This window comes from Pollicipes pollicipes, unplaced genomic scaffold, assembly GCF_011947565.3.
Source record: "Pollicipes pollicipes isolate AB1234 unplaced genomic scaffold, Ppol_2.1 Scaffold_2555;HRSCAF=2994_pilon_pilon_pilon, whole genome shotgun sequence".
Taxonomy (NCBI): Eukaryota; Metazoa; Arthropoda; class Thecostraca; order Pollicipedomorpha; family Pollicipedidae; genus Pollicipes; species Pollicipes pollicipes.
Window position 1 is genome coordinate 7511740 of NW_023596136.1, and position 20485 is coordinate 7532224.

At 55.1% G+C, this 20485-nt stretch overlaps 2 protein-coding genes across 2 annotated transcripts in view; both read left to right on the forward strand.

The window, feature by feature from the left end:
• Positions 1 to 1203: 1203 nt before the first annotated feature.
• On the forward strand, positions 1204 to 10391 carry LOC119108054 (RNA-binding protein 25; the record flags this gene model as incomplete). The annotated part of the gene is given in 13 exon segments (XM_037231638.1): positions 1204 to 1289; positions 2254 to 2334; positions 4890 to 4952; positions 5017 to 5141; positions 5845 to 5974; positions 6152 to 6318; positions 6847 to 6997; positions 7398 to 7529; positions 7569 to 7620; positions 7827 to 8042; positions 8446 to 8570; positions 8836 to 8982; positions 9533 to 10391. Coding segments are annotated over 13 exon segments (1568 nt in total), but the record flags the coding sequence as incomplete, so codon positions are not given.
• A 1367-nt stretch (positions 10392 to 11758) lies between these two features.
• The window catches only part of LOC119108065 (gamma-aminobutyric acid receptor alpha-like), a 46026-nt gene continuing 37299 nt past the window's right edge, over positions 11759 to 20485 (forward strand). Inside the window, exon 1 of the mRNA XM_037231648.1 lies at positions 11759 to 11910. Within this exon, the coding sequence (XP_037087543.1) occupies positions 11900 to 11910 (11 nt within the window). The 5' untranslated portion in view covers positions 11759 to 11899. The remainder of the gene's footprint in view (positions 11911 to 20485) is intronic.

The window sequence follows — 20485 nt, forward strand, 5'->3', positions numbered from 1 at the left end:
AGGCCTTACCATATCCATCTTGCTTTGTGTTTCTCCTCCACCATTTACATCGATGTTTTGTTCATGTGTTAGCAGTTGAGTAAATGGGACAAAGCTCCTTGCCAGGCTAGATGTGCCACCAGACTGTCTCCAGTATCAACAGTTGGTTACTGACAGAAATAAGATTGCTAACTACATTGGCCTTCTGCCACTTATGTCTGATGCTGCTTGAAGCTGCTGGTATCAGTAAGATGAGCTGGAGATAGTTGAATTTGGTTATGTTTGCTGATGGGACTTAAGGTTCGGGCGATGGCCAGCCTGCTTCGTACATGCCAGTGCTGTTGCCAAAACATGCCGATGAATCAGTCACGAGAGCATCTTCCTGGCAGCTGATGTAAAATAATGATCAAATCGCGCACATTTGTGCCCTTGTTTACGCCTAGTCCGGGGTGTCGCACATATTCGGCAAACAGTGGTCTCGGAGGTGATTACGTCACGCGCACGCTAAAACATTGCCTGAGACAATGGCATAAAATATTCAAGTGCTTAGGGTTTTCGTGCGCGCTGACCTCAAACGGTGCTATCGCCCAAGCACAAAGGTCACGGAAGGAGACGTAGGCAGAGCAGCTGCTGTGAGCTAGGAGCGGTGATCCCGTCACGCCGTCGGGCTCCGACTTAGCAGGACTACGCGATCTCACCGGGGGATCGGCCATCCACTTTGCTTGCCCGTCGTTCGTGGTCTCTGAACGTGCTATTGGAGATCAAGGTCGTTTACCGTCAAACCCGCAAGCATCCGCGCGATTAGTTCACCATGAAGCAAGATGACATTAACTCAGTGATGGTATTGAGAGAGTTCAGGGTCAAGTTGATAATGACTTATTAGATGACTTAAAAGCTACCTCGCGCAGTTGCATAATGAAAACATTTGACTGGAGTTAACTCCTTTTTGCGCACGTTTCGAAAAGTCACGTGGCCTTAAAGCTTTGTGTGACCCTGTTCGATCCGACGTTACCGGTCATGTACGACGGAAAACCAGCAATGATTTTGATGCGGTGCGGGGTGACTGGGTTTGAAAGCAACGTTCTAGTTTTGTATTTGCTCCAGCTTATCAGGCGTCGAAGCGGCAGTGCAGGTGGGTGGGAGGGGGAGCAGCGTCAGCACGGCGGAGTATGGCGGGGTTGCCGTTCCGGCCGGGCCTGACCGGTGTCTGCGCCGCACCCGCAGGGGAGCGCGAGTCGAGCCGGCAGCGCGCCCAGGAGAAGGTCATCGAGCTCAGCAAGAACACGCTGACCGTCGACGACCAGCCGGCGGTGAGTGGGCGCGCCCCCGCCGGACCGCGCCCCGTCCCGTGAAGACCCCCCCCCCCCCCCCCCACCGGAAGTCCCGCGCTTGATTGGATCTAGTTAACGATAGAGATAGAGAGCCAGAAATCACGCCGCTGACGCGTGACCGCGCTGGTAAACGGCTCACCTGCTGCCTCGACGCTGCTCGGCGCTCGCTTGTCGGTTTCCGCCGTGTCGTTCGAGCTCGTGCATGACGCTTGCCGGGCATGGCTGGTAGCGAGCTCCGCATTCAGTCACTGAGCCTTGACGTAATAAAGCATGTGTCGTCTTTTCGTAGCGTAGTCTTGAGAAGTCGTTATAGTCTTTTTTGTGTTGGTTTTTGTTTGCGTTATCTTCGTATTATGTGTGGAATGCCTTACTTTCTGTCATGATTGTTATTTATTACCCAGTGTTTCGTTGACTGGGCGCACGTCTTCTCCGTTACAGCGCACACACGGTGATCCGTAGTTGGACATCCCGCTGTCGGACATCTGGCAGATATTCTTTTAGAATTTGAGGCATTCCACCATAATTCTACATACAGTTTAGAATAAATAGTTGAACGTCGCATAGTCCGCAGATGTGTGCTCTCAGTGGTCACGGAGCTGTAGCCTCGCACTTTTGGGCATGGTCACATGTAAGGTTATAACGGGCTAGACATTCTTGAAACGCATCAACCTGATGCAGGTCTAAAAAGTGATGACGATTGACAAAGGATGAACTTCATTTGATTGCTTGAGATTGCATGGTGTACTCTTATCACATTATCATTGGGTTAATCTAAGCGGTCGCTGTTTTAACCTAGCTGATAATGGCGTCGCTAATTTAAGGCAACCATGCATACAATCTCGCCCAAAATATGCTACATTTCCGTGTTTGGTACACGAGTTTGTCGTGAAACCCCCACATAGCAATGTGATGGGCACACTGATTTAACCCTTGGTTCCGGCAGAACCTCGAGGGCATGGAGGTGGAGGAGGACAAGAAGGACTTGATCTCGCGCGAGATCGGCAAATTCCGTGACCAGATGAAGGTAGGTGTGAGGCCGGCGTGGTCCGGTGCCCGTGTGTCGCGCGCCGTCGGTGTGGGAGTGCGGCCGGCCGTCCGCCGGGCCGCCTCGCTCTGGTTCTGCCTCTCTGTCTGTGGCGCTCGGTGTGTCGGTGCGGCGTGCCGCCCCAGTGGCGGGACCGCCTGCGCGGTGCTCTCCGGCGCTGCGCCACTGTTCCGGTGTCGCCTGCCCATGCCACTGTGCGGGGCGCGGGCCGCGGCGGTCCGTGACGGGCCGTGACGGTCCGGGACGGCCCGTGACGGTCCGTGACGGCCCGTGACGGTCCGTGACGGCCCGTGACGGTCCGGCCCGGCCCGCGCCCGGTATCGACTGCGTGACGCGAGTTTGGCAATTCTCGGACCTAGGCTCCGATTGGGTGTGCCGTGTGAGAGGCCGTGAGAGGCGCGTCCGGCATCGGTGAGTAGACTCCCGGCGGGCGGCGGTAGCCGGTGTCGGCGCCGCCGCTCTAGGGCCGGGCACCGCACGCGCCGCGCTCCGCCGCTCCCCGGCCGCCGCCCCGGGACCGGGCATTGGGCACGGAGCTACCTCAGGGACCCGCACCGCAGGGCCGCCTCTCGTTCGGGCTCGGGGTCAGCCCTCCACCGCCGCTCATTTTGCCGGTGTTGTTCTGTGGTTCTGTTTCACCCTGTTTGGCGCCACAGTTCATGAGCTGCCCTTGACATGAGCCAACCGTTACGGCTAATCGGCAGATGCCATTGTAAGCGATTTGTGGTGAGAAAGTCTGCGCAAAGGCACAAGATTTCTTCGTAGAACATGTTGAGAAGTTTAGACGGGCACCAGGTAAGAAAGTGCGATACGAACGCCACGCGTGTAGCTGGTACATTCCGCACGACTTGTTTTTCATGAGCTGTCAGGGTACCGTCCTGTATTCCAGTCATTCTATTGCGGGAACAAGGCTTTGCGCGCTGTCTCCTAAAACTCCGACGAAAATTGGCTTCCTAAATGCAAATTTTTGTTTTGCTTTTCGTCTCTGTTTCAGCCATCGGCCGCCATTGCCTGTGGTCCCCCAGTGCAGCGCCCCGAAGTTGGTAGTGTGCATTGCAACATGCTCTAGCCCTTCTCTGTTGAATGCTCCTATTGGTGTCGATGCTGGTGCGCTGGGTGGGCGGCTGTGTCTCTGCGGGCACTGGCGACGTGTCGCGTGCGCGTGGCCCCAGCCGCGGCCTGATGGGCGGGTCGGCTCCTGCCGTCTGGTCCGGGCCCCCGGCCGGCCAGGCCCACCGGTGTGCGGCGGCCACGTGACATGAACCCGTCTCAGCTTTCAGCCGTGTCCCTCCCCTGTCCGTATGCCTTTTGTGATGCACCTAGGGTGTTCAACGCGTCGCCGAATCATCGCCGGTTATTGGCAGCAATCAGGTAAACAAACATGGCCCTCATCAGCTGACATCGCGCACCAAACCCGAGCGCTGGCCGGCCCAGAGGCCTCCGCTGCCCCGTCATACTGCACTAAGCCGGTTAAGACACGCCATAAAAGCCGAGCTCAGATTTGTACGGTGGACAAAGACTGACGTAAGCTAAAGTAAATGCTCTAGTTGGGGAATTGGTTCAGGGGCATTTGCTGCCCCTCCCAAAAATGTTTGTAGCCTCATATGAAAAGTTAAGTGTGACTTCTCCGTTCTTACAACTATTCAATCCACTGTGCAGATGTTTAGGTGGTAGGTTTTGCTGGGCTGTGTTTGTTTTGGAGAGCTGTGCGCCACAGTGTTACCAGCAGTGCGGCACAGCTCTCAGGGCGGGGTGGCACGGCGCTGCGAACTTAAGCCCGTTCACCAAGTCTTCGGTATTAGTGTTCGAATTGGTTTGAACATCACCTCGAATTACGGCGTTCCCTTTTGAAAAAAGGAACTAGGGGTTTGGTATTTATTATGCGTCTAGCCTTTTTAGTGCGTGTGAGGGGAGGGGGGGGGGGGGGGCTAGTCTAAATAAGCAACACTGCTATTTACACAGGCTTAACCCATTGTTCGCACTTTTCACGTTCGTTGCCTTCATGTTGCTGGCCGGTGACAAAAACCTACACTATCTGTCACTGCTCATTCCTTGCTGTTTGTGGTGCATTTTGTTATTGCTTGTGTTGGATTATTTAAAACAAGTGAATCCTTTATTTCTACACACATTTTTAGGTAGCTAAGTTACACCACGCACCTGCTCAACTGTTATATTTGTTTCATTGTAGGATGCTTGTTTTCATAGTGTCCATATCCATTCCATGGCCTTAGTCATAGAGCGCCAAGTCGCGCCTGGCAGTTCCATGCTCAGTCAGCTGGTCTCGTTACTCAGTCGCCGTGCCACGGAGGCACAGTGCTGCCATGAGTGGGGTGTCGCGCGCCCGGCGTTTTGTCCGTGTGAGGGGGCGCTGCACGGCGCGGCTCGTCGCTCTTTGACTGGCGGCCGCGGCCTCCCCGCCACCGGTCGGGGCCGGCCCAGCGAGCGGCGGCCGTGGTGAGCGGGCGTACCTGGTGCCGGCCCCGAGACGCGCCGCCCGCCGTCCCGCCGCTCACCGCCGCCCACCTCTGACGCAGAGGCAGGAGGAGGAGAAGGAGCGCACGCGCCGCGAGCGGCCCGACCGCGACTCGACGCCCTCCTAGTCGGCGGCGGCGCGAGGTCCCGGCGCCGCAGGCGCAGCGCAGCCGGCCGGAGCGGTCGCCACCAGCGGCCGCGCGTCGCCGCTCGCGCAGCCGCAGTCCGGCCAGCGAGGCGACCTCGGCGGCCACCACACCCTCCTCGGGCCGGGCGCGCTCCAACCGGCCGCAGGAGCACAAGCGCCGCTCCAGGTGAGATGGACGGCCGCCAGCGCCGGCGGCCTCACCTCAGCGGCAGCGCCGCCCGGTCGAGAGCGTCGGCGCCGGTGTTACGCGAGGGACGGCGTCCTCTCCAGCGCAGGGCCGCCCGGTCGAGATGTGCCGCTCGGTGGCCGGTTTCACGCTGAGGGGGACTGGGCGTCCTCACCTCAGCGGCAGGCCGCCCGCGAGAGGTCGTTGCCACGCACGCTGAAGTTACTGCGTCCTCACCTCAGCGGCAGGGCCGCCCGGTCGAGAGTGTCGCCGCTCGGTGGGTGTTCACGCTGAGGGGGACTGGGCGTCCTCACCTCAGCGGCAGGGCCGCCCGGTCGGGAGTGTCGCCGCTGGATGCCGGTGTTCACGCTGAGGGGGACTGGGCAAGCCCAGCTGGCGCCGTACCGACCACAGCGCTATACAGCCACAGCCACAGACACAGACCAATGCACGTCTGCTGTGCGGATATCGTTTGCGTGCGCGATTTTCGGTCGCTGCGGGGCCCATGGATTAGATGGTCAGATGCCATTAGATGCTATGCAGTCGTCCAACATTCATGTCAAGACGCTCATGTACGCTGTGTGGCTCATGTACGCATGTAGCCACGCACCGGTTACTGTGGCGCACTGCCGCCGCCGCCAGTGGTGGACAGTGGGCGTGACTCGAACAGGGACATCGTGACGCGGGGCGACGATGTGGCCAGGTCACGTGAGGAGGAGGCGACCCCGCGCAAGTCCGACCGCGACCTCAAGCGCGAGAAGGAGGAGGAGGAGGAGGCCAAGGAGCGCAAGAAGCTGGACCGCAAGGCGCGCGAGAAGGAGGCTGCCTACCAGGTGACCGCGGGACTTTGGTGGCGCGCGGCTGTGGTTGGCTCTGTCTCAAACACGCCAAATCAAAACAACCACACCTGTCATTGGGGTGTATTCTCTTGTGCATTCGTTTTGTTGCGTAGTGCCGTGGAGGGTCTTGCCGTGTCGAACTTGACCTTACCGCGTGGACGATTATTTCAGGAGCGGCTTCGCAACTGGGAGACCCGGGAGCAAAAGCGTCAGCGCGACGTAAAGAAGGAAGCTGAACGCGAAAAACAGCGCGAGAACGAGGCGCAGAGGGAAGCCAAGAAGCTTAAAGAGTTTCTTGAAGATTATGATGATGAAAAGGACGATCCTAAATATTACAAGTAAGCCATTCAAATCTAGGCGGGACGTTACACACGGACAGCGATGTTTGTGATCCTGTACGGAGTTGAACGGGCAGGTGGAGGGACCCAGTGCCGGTGGTCCGATGAGAGGTGGCCCAGGCTGTAGTGCCCAGTCCCAGAGCGAGTGGTCCAGTGTTCTAATATTCGGCCATTTGTGTGGCAGGGATGTCGATATTTTGTAATGCTTTAGCGCCTCTGCTTCGGTCTCACTGCCTGTGGTCCCTCCCCTTGCTCAAAATCGGCCAATTAGCATGGAACCGGGCGGCTGTCAAACCGGTATCTATGAGCCTCGGGCCTGAGAAATGGGCTGAGTAGGTCAGATGTCTAGGTCGGGGTCAAAGGGCAACGGTTTAGCGCCGACGAATTGCGCGCGGGGATCGCCGAAGAGCCAGGGCTCTGGTAGCGTGAATGTATATTTACACCCTGCACACCCTACGGGATGAATTTTGGAATGCTGCAGCGCTCCGATGGGAGATGGCCGTGGCTGACGGGCCCGGCGTTTTGCAGGGGTCGTGAGCTGCAGCGCCGTCTGGCGGCGCGCGAGCGCGAGGCCGAGGAGGACGCGCGTGACAGCCAACGAGAGAAGGAGGAGCTGGACGAGCTGCGCACGCGCATCCAGGCGGAGGGCCATAATGACCCGAGCGCCGAGTATGAACGGGTGAGTGGTACGGGCTCGCTCGCCGACCAAAGCTGCCTGCGCTGGGGGTCTCGGACCTTGGGATGGGGGGTTAAAACTTCGTAGCCATCATTTGGTAACAAGCAAAGGCTGCTGAAGATGGAATGCTATTACCATTGTATGTTCGTGAATTCTGAAGTCCTTGTCGCGTGTGGACGTTGTTTGATTTGTGTGCGGACATGTGATGTTGGACTCGCCCGCGGGTGCGGCCAGCGTTGCAGTTTGAGTTGACTGTGCGTGATCGCTGGTTATTTGGTTGGTGGGCTGGCTGGCTGGCTGGCTGGCTGGCTGGACAGACCGCCTCGCTTTTCCGGGTGGTTGGCTGTTGGCTGTGCCTGGTTGCCTGGCTGTCGTGTGGCCTGACCGCGCGCCGCCGCTGCAGCAACGCGCCGAGCGGGAGCAGCAGTACCGGCCGCGGCTGCGGGTGAAGCCGGAGCGCGCGCCGTCGCCGCCGGTGGTGGAGCTGGCGGCCAGCCCGCCGCCGCCGCCGGCGCCACCGTCGCCCGAGCGGGCGGTCTCCAGCGACGGCGGCCGTTCGCCGTCACCGCCGCCGCCGCCCGAGGACAGCCTGATGGCCGGCGCCACGCCCCTCTCCAGCCGGGCAGGTCGGTGGCGCGCCATTCAGGGGTGGGTCGGCTTTAGCGCCAGTCGGGCGGCACCTCGTTCGTCATATCGGCTAGCTGATCTGAGCAGGGGACTGCGGTCTCTAGGACCTGCCGGCGGGTCCGATCAGCGGCGCGGGCCGATGCCGGCCGGCTCGTGCGGTGCATGCGGCGCCAGCCGTGTGTGACGCCAGTCTGTGTGGCCGCAGAGTCGACCACGCGCTCTGTGGAGGTGACGCCACGCGGTCCGGCCACGCCTGTCACGCCGGCTGGCCCGCCGGACGCCGCCCGCGCCGCCACCACCGCAGCCACCGCCGCCACCGGCGCGGCTGGTGGCAAAAAGAAGAAGCTCGACGTCAAGGACGTGTTCAACCAGGACGACGATGACGGCCACCAGAAGAAGAAGCGGAAGCTGGTGCCGCTAGGTGAGGAGCAGGGATCCTTCGCCTGGCTCTGTGGACCCGACGCTTCTGCGTAAATGTTGGCATGTGCTTTCATAACGTGGCCATACAAATATCCTTAAATAGCTTTCTTCATGCGCATTTTTATGTCGAATTGATGAAGACAAAGTAATCAAGCGACTTTATCAAGCTTGTTGCGATGAAATTATTAAATACGGGTGCGACCAGATATGACCGCGAAAGGCCTCAGGAAGAAGACCGATAAATATGTGACTTGTTTGGACATAACAAGCACGCGACTGCGTTGATGGTGTGTCGCTGCCACTCAGTCAACAGGCGGTGACTGTGACGTATACGGGCGGACCTCTGGGGCAGCGCGCCTGTCTCAGGCAGTGTCTCAGGCAGTGATGTCGGCCTTCCGCTCCAGATCACGACGACGACACCAAAAAGAAGGAGGAGAAGAAGCGCGCCGTCAAGTCGCTGATCGAGAAGATCCCCACCGGCAAGGAGGAGCTGTTCAGCTACACCGTCGACTGGGACGCCGTCGATAACGTGAGTCATTCCGGCCGCACATACTGGCGTCAGGTCTGCCAGCACCGATGCACACATCACAGACCGCACTAGGGCCTGATGGCGCTCTGCCTCTGATCTCATTCGCCAGTGACGCGGACCTCTCTCTGTGCCGGGCCCTCTGACGTCGCCACGTCATTCCCGGCTCGGCAGCCGTCCTTAGGCTGCCTACGGCGGTTGTGTGCTGTATGTATATATGGGGCTGAACCCGATCGGCCGGTGACGCGACGTGATGTCGCTGTTTCAGACTCTGATGGAGCGCCGGATACGGCCGTGGATCAGTAAGAAGATCGCAGAGTATATCGGCGAGCCGGAGCCCACGCTCGTGGAGTTCATCTGCTCCAAGATCCTGGTGGGCAGCACGCCGCAGGCCATCTTGGACGATGTACAGATGGTGAGTCATGCCGCCGCCCGCCGCTCCGGCGTTACAGACGTGTGCCGAATACAATGCAGCCTTCCCGAGATCGCCTCATTGCCTCATCGTTCGCTGCTGGCGTGGAGCTGACGAACTTAGTTCCACGTGGGGTATGAGAAAAATAAAATACGGGTGTGCCTGGCTCCTGTGCACATCTTGCTCCCCAGACGTATGAGATTGATCAGACCTTCCCGGCCATTGTTTTGAGTACTCTTCTTCTAGGAAGCACGGTCGATCCTCGCACATGTGACGTCAGCGTGATAAGCTAGCCGTCTCCGTCGCCCGTAGTCCCGACTCTCAGATTACCGTAATTGAGCGCTGTTTGCCTGCCGGGCGCGGCCGGTCTCGTTCGTCGGTGCTCTGAGCGCCGGCCGTGACTGATAGCTCGGCTGGTCGCCACCGCTGGACCAGCCGGCTGCCGCGCTCCGCCCGCCACGGCACGGGAGCCGGCGACGGACGTCCCCGACGGGCCGGCGCCGGCGCGGGTCCGACGTCTGACGCTGCCGCCCCCTCCCGCCCCGCCCGGCAGGTACTGGACGAGGAGGCCGACGTGTTCGTGGTGAAAATGTGGCGCTTGCTTATCTACGAGATCCAGGCCAAGAAGAACGGTCTGGTCAAATGACCGGCCTCGACGGACGCCGAGCTCTGTGATAAGCGGGTGGCCGCCCCAGTCCGCCGCTCCGCTCTGTCCCTTCCTCACCTCCCCGTCAATCGCTTTGTGCTCTTTTCTGGTGCTCTCTGTGCTTTCTGACTTCTCTTTATTGCTCCCAAGTGATTGATTTGGTTTCACTATAGTTCTGTCGGTTCCCTCCCTGGGTCACGTGCTCTCTGATATTCATACCCCTGTTTTGGCTCCGTTTTGCCCCGCGTGACGGTGTTCTGCCGGCGAGTGATGGGCGGTCTGAGCGTGCCGCCTGCCGCGCCACGCGCACCGGAGCGCCGCCAACACCGACGGGGCGGCACCAGTCCCGCCCCCGCCCCCCTCCGGGACCTCAAGCGCCAACAGTCCGTCTGCGGTGTCTAGAAACGAGGCGTTCCATATATTCACGTGTAAGTATCATTGCGTGTAAATAAAGATGTTCATGTGGAGCGTGCGTGTGTGTGCGTGGCGCGGGGTGAGGCTGAGACTGTGTCTGATCGGGTTCTTGCAGACAGTGCCCAGCTGACGGCCGGTAGTCCCATTTGTATTGTCTGCCCGCGCTCGCTGTGCGCGCCGCCACCAATGATGATCAAGTCACAGCTGCCTGCTCGCTTGTTATGTCGGTGTTTGGGTGGGTGTCGGCTGGATCTCGCTGGTAGCTGGTGAACGCGCCAGTTGATTTCCATCGATCGCGTGCGGCTACCGGGAGTTTGCGTGCTAAATACACCTTGAATGGCATTGCCCTGTATTCTGGACTATTCTGGGAGAGGCGTCATGACGCGGTGAGCCGGATCCTGTCCAAACGCATTCGAACTTCGCGCCAATCAAGCCTAGTTTCCTTGCCTGCTGTATTGCGTAGGTAACTCAGCATGTGGGCGTCAAAGAGAGAACAGCTCTCATTGTGGCAGGACGGCCTTGACGGGGCTGGCTGCGACCCAGCGCGGGCGTTACCAGACAAGTCCTTATCTGCGGGAAGCTTGCACCGTGTGGCCCAGCGGACGGCGGGCGGGCGACAACGCGGGGGAAGGGCGGGGCCCGCTGCTCACCGACGGCGGACGGATGACGCAGCGCGCTGGGGGGGGGGGGGGGGGGCTCTGCTGACCGGCGGCGGGCGGCGCTGCTCTGGTGTACACGAGGGGTGGCTGTACCGGCTCGGTGTCGTGTTCGTCCAGGCAGCAGACTCGCTGCCGGAGTGGGCCCGCCACGCCTTATCACAACTACCCGACCTCCGCATCCCCCGTACCCGACCACATGGCCTCCGCATACCTTGTACACAACTAAACGGACTGGGCATCCCCCGTACCCAACTACACGGCCTCCGCATCCCTTGTATCCAATTACACGGCCTCTGCATCCCTAGTACCCAACTACACGGCCTCCGCGTACCCCGTACACAACCGCCCGGCCTCCGCATCCCCATGCCCAACTACACGGCCTCCGCATCCCTTGTACCCAACTGCACGGCCTCCGCGTCCCCCGTACCCAACTGCACGGACTCCGCATCCCCGTACACAACCACCCGGCCTCCGCACCCCCCCCCCCCCCCCCCCCCCTATACCTAACTACACTGCCTCCGCATCCCTTGTGCCGAACTGCACGGACTCCGCATCCCCCATACCCAACTACACGGCCTCCGCATCCATTGTACCCAACTACACGGACTCCGCATCCCCCGCACCCAACTACACGGACTCAACATTCCCCACACCCAACTGCACGGACTCCGCATCCCCCGTACCCAACTACACGGCCTCCGCATCTCCCGTACCCCACCGGCTGTTCGCTCCTTGGAATCCGCCAGCTTCTACCACTCCGTGCCTCTCTCCCCGCTTTGCACTCATAATCTGTCACCTCGCCGCTCCCTGGCTGCACAGTTCCTGACGCCGAGCGCGTGTACACGTCCGGTCCGGCACGAACGCCTGAGCGGTGGCGTCTCCTCCCAGGCTCAGACGTTCCCGGCTGTCCGCCGCGGTAGCACGGGCGAGCGCGCCCCGTGCCACCGGTGGATTACCGCCTCCCAGGCCCAGACGCTCCCGGCTGTCCGCCGCGGTACCACGAGCGAGCGTGCCCCGTGCCACCGGTGGATTACCGCCTCCCAGGCCCAGACGCTCCCGGCTGCCCTTCGCGGCAGCACGGGCGGGCGTGCCTCCTGCGAGCGGCGGATCACCACCGGACAGGCGAGGACGCCGGCTTCAGAACGCTCTTCCGACGCCGTTTACGTTCGCCATCCGGTCCCAACTGTCCCGCTCACTGGGCATGGGACGCACGTGAGTCGTGAATGAAAGCCTCGCAGACACTGATGAGGACTGGGTGGTAATTGGCTGATTGCTTTCGGGCGCTTTAGGTCTCTCTTTAAGGGCCAGTGGTGACGGGACTTGTAAAAGGGTGACGGAAGTGCGGCTTTTGCGTACGTTCTAACCGTGCGATGGCGTTAGGTTTTTTGTTTAGCTTTGCTTCACTTCGGGAAAGGTAATTCCCCAGCTCGGCACCACCTGCGGTGTTGCGCCACTCGTTATATGATTCCCCAACTCGGCACCACCTGTGGTGTTACGCCACTCGTTATATGATTCCCCAACTCGGCACCACCTGTGGTGTTACGCCACTCGTGACCCTTAGGATGCAATCGTGTGATCGGATGATTTCAGAGGGAATAGTCCTGACCATTCTAACCCGGAAATTATTGAGCTGTCATCCGCCACGTGATTGGCAATGTCGCCGGTTGCGCAAACTTGCTTACAGGATACAATGTTTTACTACTGCAAGGCTCTGTGGTACCCACGTCATCTGTACAGTTGTTTACTAGGCACCGAATGAAAAATGGTGCTCATGTACTTCAGAATCATATTACCATGGCAACGAAGGTCGCGGGCCAAGGGCAGACTTCTCGGATATTTTTTCGCTGTTTTCGGTTCACGCTTGGCATAGAAGTCATTAGCACACAACTGTGTTAATTACACCATACGATTACCAATGGGCGTAATAGTTCATGTCCGTTTAACGCCCGGACGCTGGCTTCACATGACATGTGATGGTGACAGGGTGTGACCTCGTATAGAGTGAGCACCTCTGACAGGTGGAAGGCAAACCAGTCTACAAATTACGTTTTATTTCTTATCAAGCAAGGAAAGAAACAGCGCCATTTTTGGCAACGCTCTTTGTTGCATTAATCACTCGGGTAGGGCAAAATTGGAATGCACCTCAAATAGGAATAATGCGAAGACCGCTTGTACTAGCGATGTATGAATGCAAAACGATGTAAAGTTCACTCTGCGCTCGTCTTTCGCCTTGTCGTGTTATTTGGGCAATACGTTGATCATTTTAAGCTTTGGTGGTTTCATAAGCTCGCTAGCAAAGGAACTTCCACCAGTTATCGATGCCCTGGTACACATCTCATGCGCTGGAGTCAAAAGAAGCTGGGAACAGCGATAGTGTTATATGCATTTTCCAAGACACAAAATTTCCATTATGGTTGGCCTGTCGGTCGAGTCAAACCATATCGATCTACGCTTTTGTCATAAGTATGTATATCTTTGCGTGGGTGAAAATAACCATCGACAGGGTTTGTGAGCTACTTTCTACACTTTTGGTGCACCAAGCAAATAATGTCGGTGATCAATATGACACCTGACGGCTCTTCAGTGGCACTACCCAGCGATATTATTTGACGTAACTTTTCCTGGGGTTTCAGTAATGCTTGTTGTTAAATATGTTATCAATAAAGATTGAACACACACTTAATAGAAGGAAACACGCAAATTTTGGCGGAGGGAATAACTCCTCACGCTCTTACCTTCATACGTTGGCATGAAGTAAATAGTCACTACGTGCTCTTACACCAGTTCTGAAAAAATTCTGCTATTCATGGAGAGATATGAACCCACTCCGGACTTTACCATGAATCCATTGGGATAAACTCACCTGATTTGACCGTGGAGTGAAAATCCACTTCGAAAATGATTATAAAAGAGGTACTCCTCGTTGTGAAATCAACAGCGGCCATCATAGAGGAGCCGGCACAGGGCCAAAAGCGGGGAAGGCTTACGCGGACAAGAACGCAGCTCATCCATCAAGAGACATGACTGAGCCCCGGAGTGATTACAGCATACTAAGGGCGAACATTATATAAAAAAAGAAATGGGTACAAATCATCCTGAAAATTCGAAGTTGTTTCCTCCCTCTTTGGGATCGAGGTCAGTCGCGCTGTTCAAAGTCAGCTCTGGTCACCAGGGGCGGGGTCATGTGAGGTAAGCTCGTGGCCGAAGCCAAATATGGCCAAAGCAAGATGATTGATAAATCACATTTGTTAATAAGGCTTTGCAGCTGACACATTTCAACTTAATGACTTCTTTTGGACCTGCGATTTAAAATGGCAAAACAAATATGTGCAGTAAGGCTACCTCAGCTTTGTCCGGCCTGATCATACCTTGACGATAGCTAAAATTGTAGCGCGATTCTGAAGCGCAGGAGTATGGCCGCATTTAGCTCCTATTTTTGCTGTTTTCGAAGCTATATGCAGATTAGTGTAGGTAATGGATAAAATCATCAAATCGAAAATTGCAATAATTGTAACGTATTTTGTGCGCAGTGACGCCTCTAACGGCGTGACAGTTGTAAGCTTGCTAACTCCTGTGTGAGGCTGGCAACGGTCACCAGGCACATCATGCCTGATAGGTACCATAGGCATTTGACACTATCATCTGGTCGCAATATCGCTAACGTGTGGGGGGGGGGGGGAAGGCGGACAGCAGTCTGTAGCGTGGCGGTAACGTCCGTACCTAAACGTGCCCTTCTTTGGTTTAGAAGAATCACAGTTGCGTGCTCAGGTACATGGCCCAAATTTTCTGCAAGAGAATGTTTTTTTCATTTTTCAATTTCAAGAAAATTTCAGCTGTTCTCCAAAATCCTGCGCATGTGGATGACATTTCTAGGATATGGTCTGGTATGTCTGGTATCTCTTGTTGAGGGTAGTATATATAAAGTGAGCGGGACAGTGAGCTGTGTGTATGCCCACCGCGCTCGGGGGGGGGGGGGGGGGGGGCATGGCTCTCTTGGCATACCCTCGAATACGCGCCTGTACGAGCGAAGTTTTCGCTCAGGAATGCACAGCTCTTACCAGCGGGTGAGCGAGCAAAGCGTGTAGTTAGGCTTGTTTTTGCACGCGCAGCTTATCACGATAAGCTGCGCTTCGCTCGGGATAGCTGAGTAGCTCGCTGAGAGGTGTTATTGTTTTTGCACGCGCAGCTTGTCACGATAAGCTGCGCTTTACTCGGGATAGCTGAGTAGCTCACTGAGAGGTGTTATTGCATAAATGTGATCAAAAGTAACAGACCGAACAGGACGAAACACGACCTTCGAATCATTGATGACTTCATGAACGGCAGCGAAACAGTGCTCGGCGAGTGGGACATATGACGAGTCTGTCTACGGCATGCAGGAAGAGTATGTGCATGACACCGAATCATTGGTCGGCAGGATCAATGCTACCTCACGTATTCTGCCTCTGTAGAAACATGGCAAGGATTACCGAGATTGCCGGACGACGGAAGTCGTGACCTCGGCAGCTCGCATAAAAACTCCCTCTCCTCAGTGCCACCCGGCCAAGTATCGTACGTCAATAGTTTATAAAAAACGGTTTGTGTCTCTCCCGATGGCTTGCGATCGATCCTCGCCGGGAGAGGGAGCAGTGTCCCTGACATTGAAAATGTCCTTGTCCAAGTCTCCAGGGGCGAGGGAGAGAGGGGCGAGTTGCGTCATGTTCATGTGGGGCCGGGCAATTTACTCTAAATATATGCGGCAAATGGCAGTCTCGAGTCACTCAACAGACGTACAGCGGCTTACTTTACCTTTCAGTGTACCTCCGGTAACGTGCGGGCACTCGTATTGGTGTCAGCGCGAATAGTGTGTTTTTTGCACATCGTTTAAAACTAAAGCAATCGGTGTAAATGTGCGTTTAAGGGCATACGGCACAGTGAGACAAATCTGAATGCTACACTAAGTATTAAGGAACTGTACGTGTCATAATACTTTAAAGCATTTGGCATCTGCTAGCCAAGGATTTCAGGGTAGCGCGAGCTTTCCTCCAAGAGATCGGATGATACATGTATCAGCTGCGCATGGGACAGGTTGTATCGATACAATGTACTGACAACATTTTATTGATTAACACGCGACCGGGTGGCCGCCTGGATATCCTTCACTCGGGGGGGGGTCAATTTGACCCCTCCGAGCTCTCAGGAACTAATAGAGCTAGAGACAGGTGTAGGTGTACTAACCCATACATGAACTCACTTAGGTCAAAGTTTGAGGTTCCTGGGTCATGACCTCGGGCTCAAATAAGATCAAATTTTAGGTTGGTCTTCAAAGGACCCCTAGAACCTAGACAACTGTTCAAAGCAACAGGTCACATGCTCAGTTAAGGTCAGTGACCTCTCTTGACCTTTTGAAGGTCATGGCGACCAGTCATACAAGACTGCTTGGGGTTTTGCATGTGAATGAGCGACAAAGATTACACTAGGCAAGTTTGTTTCTAAAAGCAAAGTGTTGACTTGGATCATTTAGGTCAGTGACCTGTTCTGACCTTAGAGAGATCCATGGAAGGTTTATAATGCGGCTCCTGTTATAAATAAATTTGAACTGAGCACCAGAAACTACTCCATACAGCAATCCCTAGAGTAATAAAACGGGCCGGTTGTGACCTTGGTCTTACCTTCATACCTGACCCTAAGTCAATGATTTGTTCATTCAATTGTTGCGTTGCCTGAGGAGGTATCTCAGAGGGGCATGGCTTCGTCTAACGCTCCGTTGTCGGACCAGATTGAACGATTCCCCAAAAATTGCCTTCGCTGAAACCATGGCCTGACTTTGACCTGTCATAGGTCGTCGACCTTACAAGGTATAGCTAATTTTTGATGCCAGACGATCCGCTATTCAATCGTCTACAAGTTACACAAAATGTAGCGCGGCTACGCTGCGCCGTTCGGAAACCATTCCGGAAAAACCTTCTGAGGAGGTCAATTTGCCCCCTCACCCGAGCGCGTGTTAACATGCACCCGAGTGGCTGGTTGGATACTCTTCGCTCGGATGGGGAACAATTTGACCCTCTGAAATCTCAGGAACTAAGAGAGGTAGAGACACCAAATTCACAGAGTGTATTGACCCGTATGTGAACTCCCTTAGGTCAAAGGTTGAGGTTCCTAGGTCGTGAACTTCGAGTGAAATAGGTTCAAACAGGGTCAAATTCCATGTCGTTCTTAACAGCGTCCCACAACTTAGAGAACTGTTCTAAGCAAAAGTTCCCATGTTCATATAATATCAGTGACCTTTCTTGGCCTTTTGACCAAAATAATACAAGACTGTTTTGAGGTTTGCATTTGAACAGGCGACAAAGATAACGCTAGGCAGCATCTTCCTAAAACAAATTGTTGAACAGGGTCATTCTAGGTGAATGATCTTTTCTGATTTTTAGGAAATCCACGGAAGGTGCATAATGCGGTTCATGTCATCAATAAACTCGAAATGAGCGCCAGAATCTACCCCATGCGGCAAGCCCTAGAGAAATAAAATTGGTTGGTTTTGGCCTTGCTCCGATCTTTATACCCGACCTTAGGTCAATGCGCTTTGCTCAGTCCATTGTAAAAATGCCAAAAAAGTATCTCAGAGATGTATGGCTTTGCCTAACACTCTGTTGTTGCATCAAATTAAAGCATTCCCTAGGAATTAGCTTCGCTGAAACCATGGCCTGACTTTGGTCTACCGTAGCTCAACGGCCCTACAAGGTACCTCTGAATTTCCTTGCAACAAAAAATCCGAATTGTCTACAGTCATGCAAAACTTGTCGTGTCTACGCTGTGCCGTTAGGAAACCACTTCTGAAAAATCTTCGCGGGGTAGGGGCCAATTTGACCTCCCACCCAAGCGCGTGTTAACCCACCGTCAATCATGGAGCGATGTGCTTGTCATGGCTTATTGATACGTAGACAACAAGTCGGGATTTACATTACCTGGACGTGGAAATCCACAATTTGCACCTGAACAACCGAAACCGAGGTGGTAGTAGTCGTAAAACAAACCCTGATTGATAAAACGGGCAAACATTTGTTTTATCGCAACCCCGACAAATTATGGAATAGCACAGATGAGCGCATTCGATCCAGACATCACAAGGCATTCAGCGTGCCTACGATGCAGCTTACTGTACGAAAAATGCGCATAAGCACAACTTTCCCCACTATGTGATACAATTTACCCCGGGGTGGGATAGCTTGTCTCATTTGAAAGGTGTTCGTTGATAAGTCATTTACCAAAAGGCCGAAGACGTGCTCTCAATAACTTTACCGCTACATATGAAGCTTAAGGTTATAGCTGTCCGCAATCATAAAAATTGCGGAGCTCGAGAACTCGAATGCCCGAACATTTTAATTATCTTCCACCACGATGATCCCCTCCTTTCGTCAGCTGCTTGCATGTCGCCATGCATCACCTGGGCATCCTCACATCTTGTGGTTGACAGCGTTCGACAGCGTTCACTGAGCCCGTTGATGTGACTTGCTCTGCAGGAGCTGTCTATGGGAGAGGGGGCGGCCAAGCCCATGCGTAAGACGCTGTGGTCGGTGCCAGGTTCGGGCGGGGCAGATCCTGGCCGCCGAGCCGGGCGGGGCGCTCGCAGTGTGACGGCTGCTTGACCGGTCTTACTTCGTGTCAATACACGAGTGGTCTGTTTGTAAACATATTTCGCATTTTAATAGGACTTTCTGACTTGCCCAATTAGGCCTCACCAAGAATTCACAACACGGTATACAACGGCCAACAAAGAACAGTTCTGTCTGTGGAGTTGTGCTTTCAACGAGTGTAGGTAACCTTCAACGACATGCGACAAATGTTGAAGACGATTCACACCCAGCAGACCACGCAAGCGATCCTAGTCCGGTAACAGGGTAGTGCAAATCGAGTAAGCGATCCCGATCTGGTAACCGTGTGCAGACCGGGCAAACGATTCGCATCTGGTAACCGTGCAATGCAGACCAGGCAGGCGGTCCTTATCTGGCAACCGTTCAATGCAGACCGGGCAAACGATCCGTATCTGGTAACCGAGTAATGCAGACCAGGCAAGCGGTCCTTATCTGGTAACCGGGTCATGCAGACCAGGCAAGCGGTCCTCATCTGGTAACCGTTTAATGCAGACCAGGCAAGCGGTCCTTATCTGGTAACCGTGTAGTGCAGACCAGGCAGGTGATCCCTATCTGGTAACCGGGTAATGCAGACCAGGCAAGCGGTCCTTATCTGGCAACCGCGTAATGAGGCAGCGCCGTCACAACAGGATCTGGGGCCGATTCGATTACGACTTTCAGTGGCGACCGAGGGCGCACCAGCCGTGTAACGCTAATGCGATCAACCAGATTGGTGTATTGAACGCCGCCAGGGCAGCTCAGCCCTAGCTCCTTCTCCACCCGTCCCGCCGGCGGACCATGCACAGGGGTTGATCTCTCGTCGGTGAAGGTCATCCCACGCCTGAGCGTACGAGCAGCTGCAAATTTTAGGCATTTGTGTGAAACATGTCCTGCACGATTTTGTTCAATGATTGGTGCTCTGTTTTCAAATGGTTCTTTTTTGCTTCGTAATATCTGCGTTGATCGCTGATTTGTTCGCTTCTGAGAGTTTGTGAGGGAGGAGTTGCTGATGTCGGGTCTCCTTGTTTTCCGTAGGCCGCCCTGCTGCCTGTCCGTCACGCTGCTGTGGATATGCGCCACGCACAATGCAAGGTAAGTCTGCTAGTCAGGTTATAATGCATTCTGATGTCATGTTGTGGTGATATCAAAACCCATAGGTACCATCCGAATACCAGAGATTCCCATGAATGGCGGAAGGGTTGGCATGTGTTCAGATGCATCGCATATCCAAAAACATCTTCAGACGTAGATGAAAACAGTCATTAAAATCAAGTATGCATAGAGTAAAGAGAGAGAGAGAGAGAGAGAGAGAGGAGAGAGAGAGAGAGAGAGAAAAAGAGAGAGAGAGAGGAGAGAGAGAGAAGAGAGAGAGAGAGAGAGAGAGAGAGAGAGAGGCCGAGAGGATCTCTCTATCTCGCGCTCTCTCTCTCTCTCTCTCTGCTACTCTCTTCCTCTCTCTCTCTCTCTCTCTCTCTCTCTCTCTCTCTCTCTCTCTCTCTCTCTCTCGCTTCGCTCTCTCTCTCTCTCTCTCTCTCTTCTCATCTCTCTCTCTCTTCTCTCTCTCCTCTCTCTCGCTCTCCTCTCTCCTCTCTCTCTCCTCTCTCTCTCTCTCTCGTCTCTCTCTCTCTCTCTCTCTCTCTCTCTCTCTCTCTCGCTCTCTTCTCGCTCTCTCTCGCTCTCTCTTCTCTCTCTCTCTTCTCTCTCTCTCTCTCTCTCTCTCTCTCTCTCTCTCTCTCTCTCTCTCTCTCTCTCTCTCTCTCTCTCTCTCTTCTCTCTCTCTCTCTCTCTCTCTCTCTCGCTCTTCTCTCCTCCTCTCTCTCTCTCTCTCTCTCTCTCTCTCTCTCTCTCTCTCTCTCTCTCCTCTCTCTCTCTCTCTCTCTCCTCTCTCTCTCTCTCTCTCTCTCTCTCTCTCTCTCTCTCTCTCTCTCTCTCTTCTCTCTCTCTCTCTCTCTGCTCTCTCTCTCTCTCTCTCTCTCTCTCCTCTCTCTCTCTCTCTCTCTCTCTCTCTCTCTCTCTCTCTCTCTCTCTCTCTCTCGCTCTCTCTCTCTCTCTCTCTCTCTCCTCTCTCTCTCTCTCTCTCTCTCTCTCTGCTCTCTCTCTCTCATAGATAGTGAGATAGAGATCGATCTCGTCGCCGTGCTACTCTTTCTTTACAAATACCAGCGACTCCATTTGCT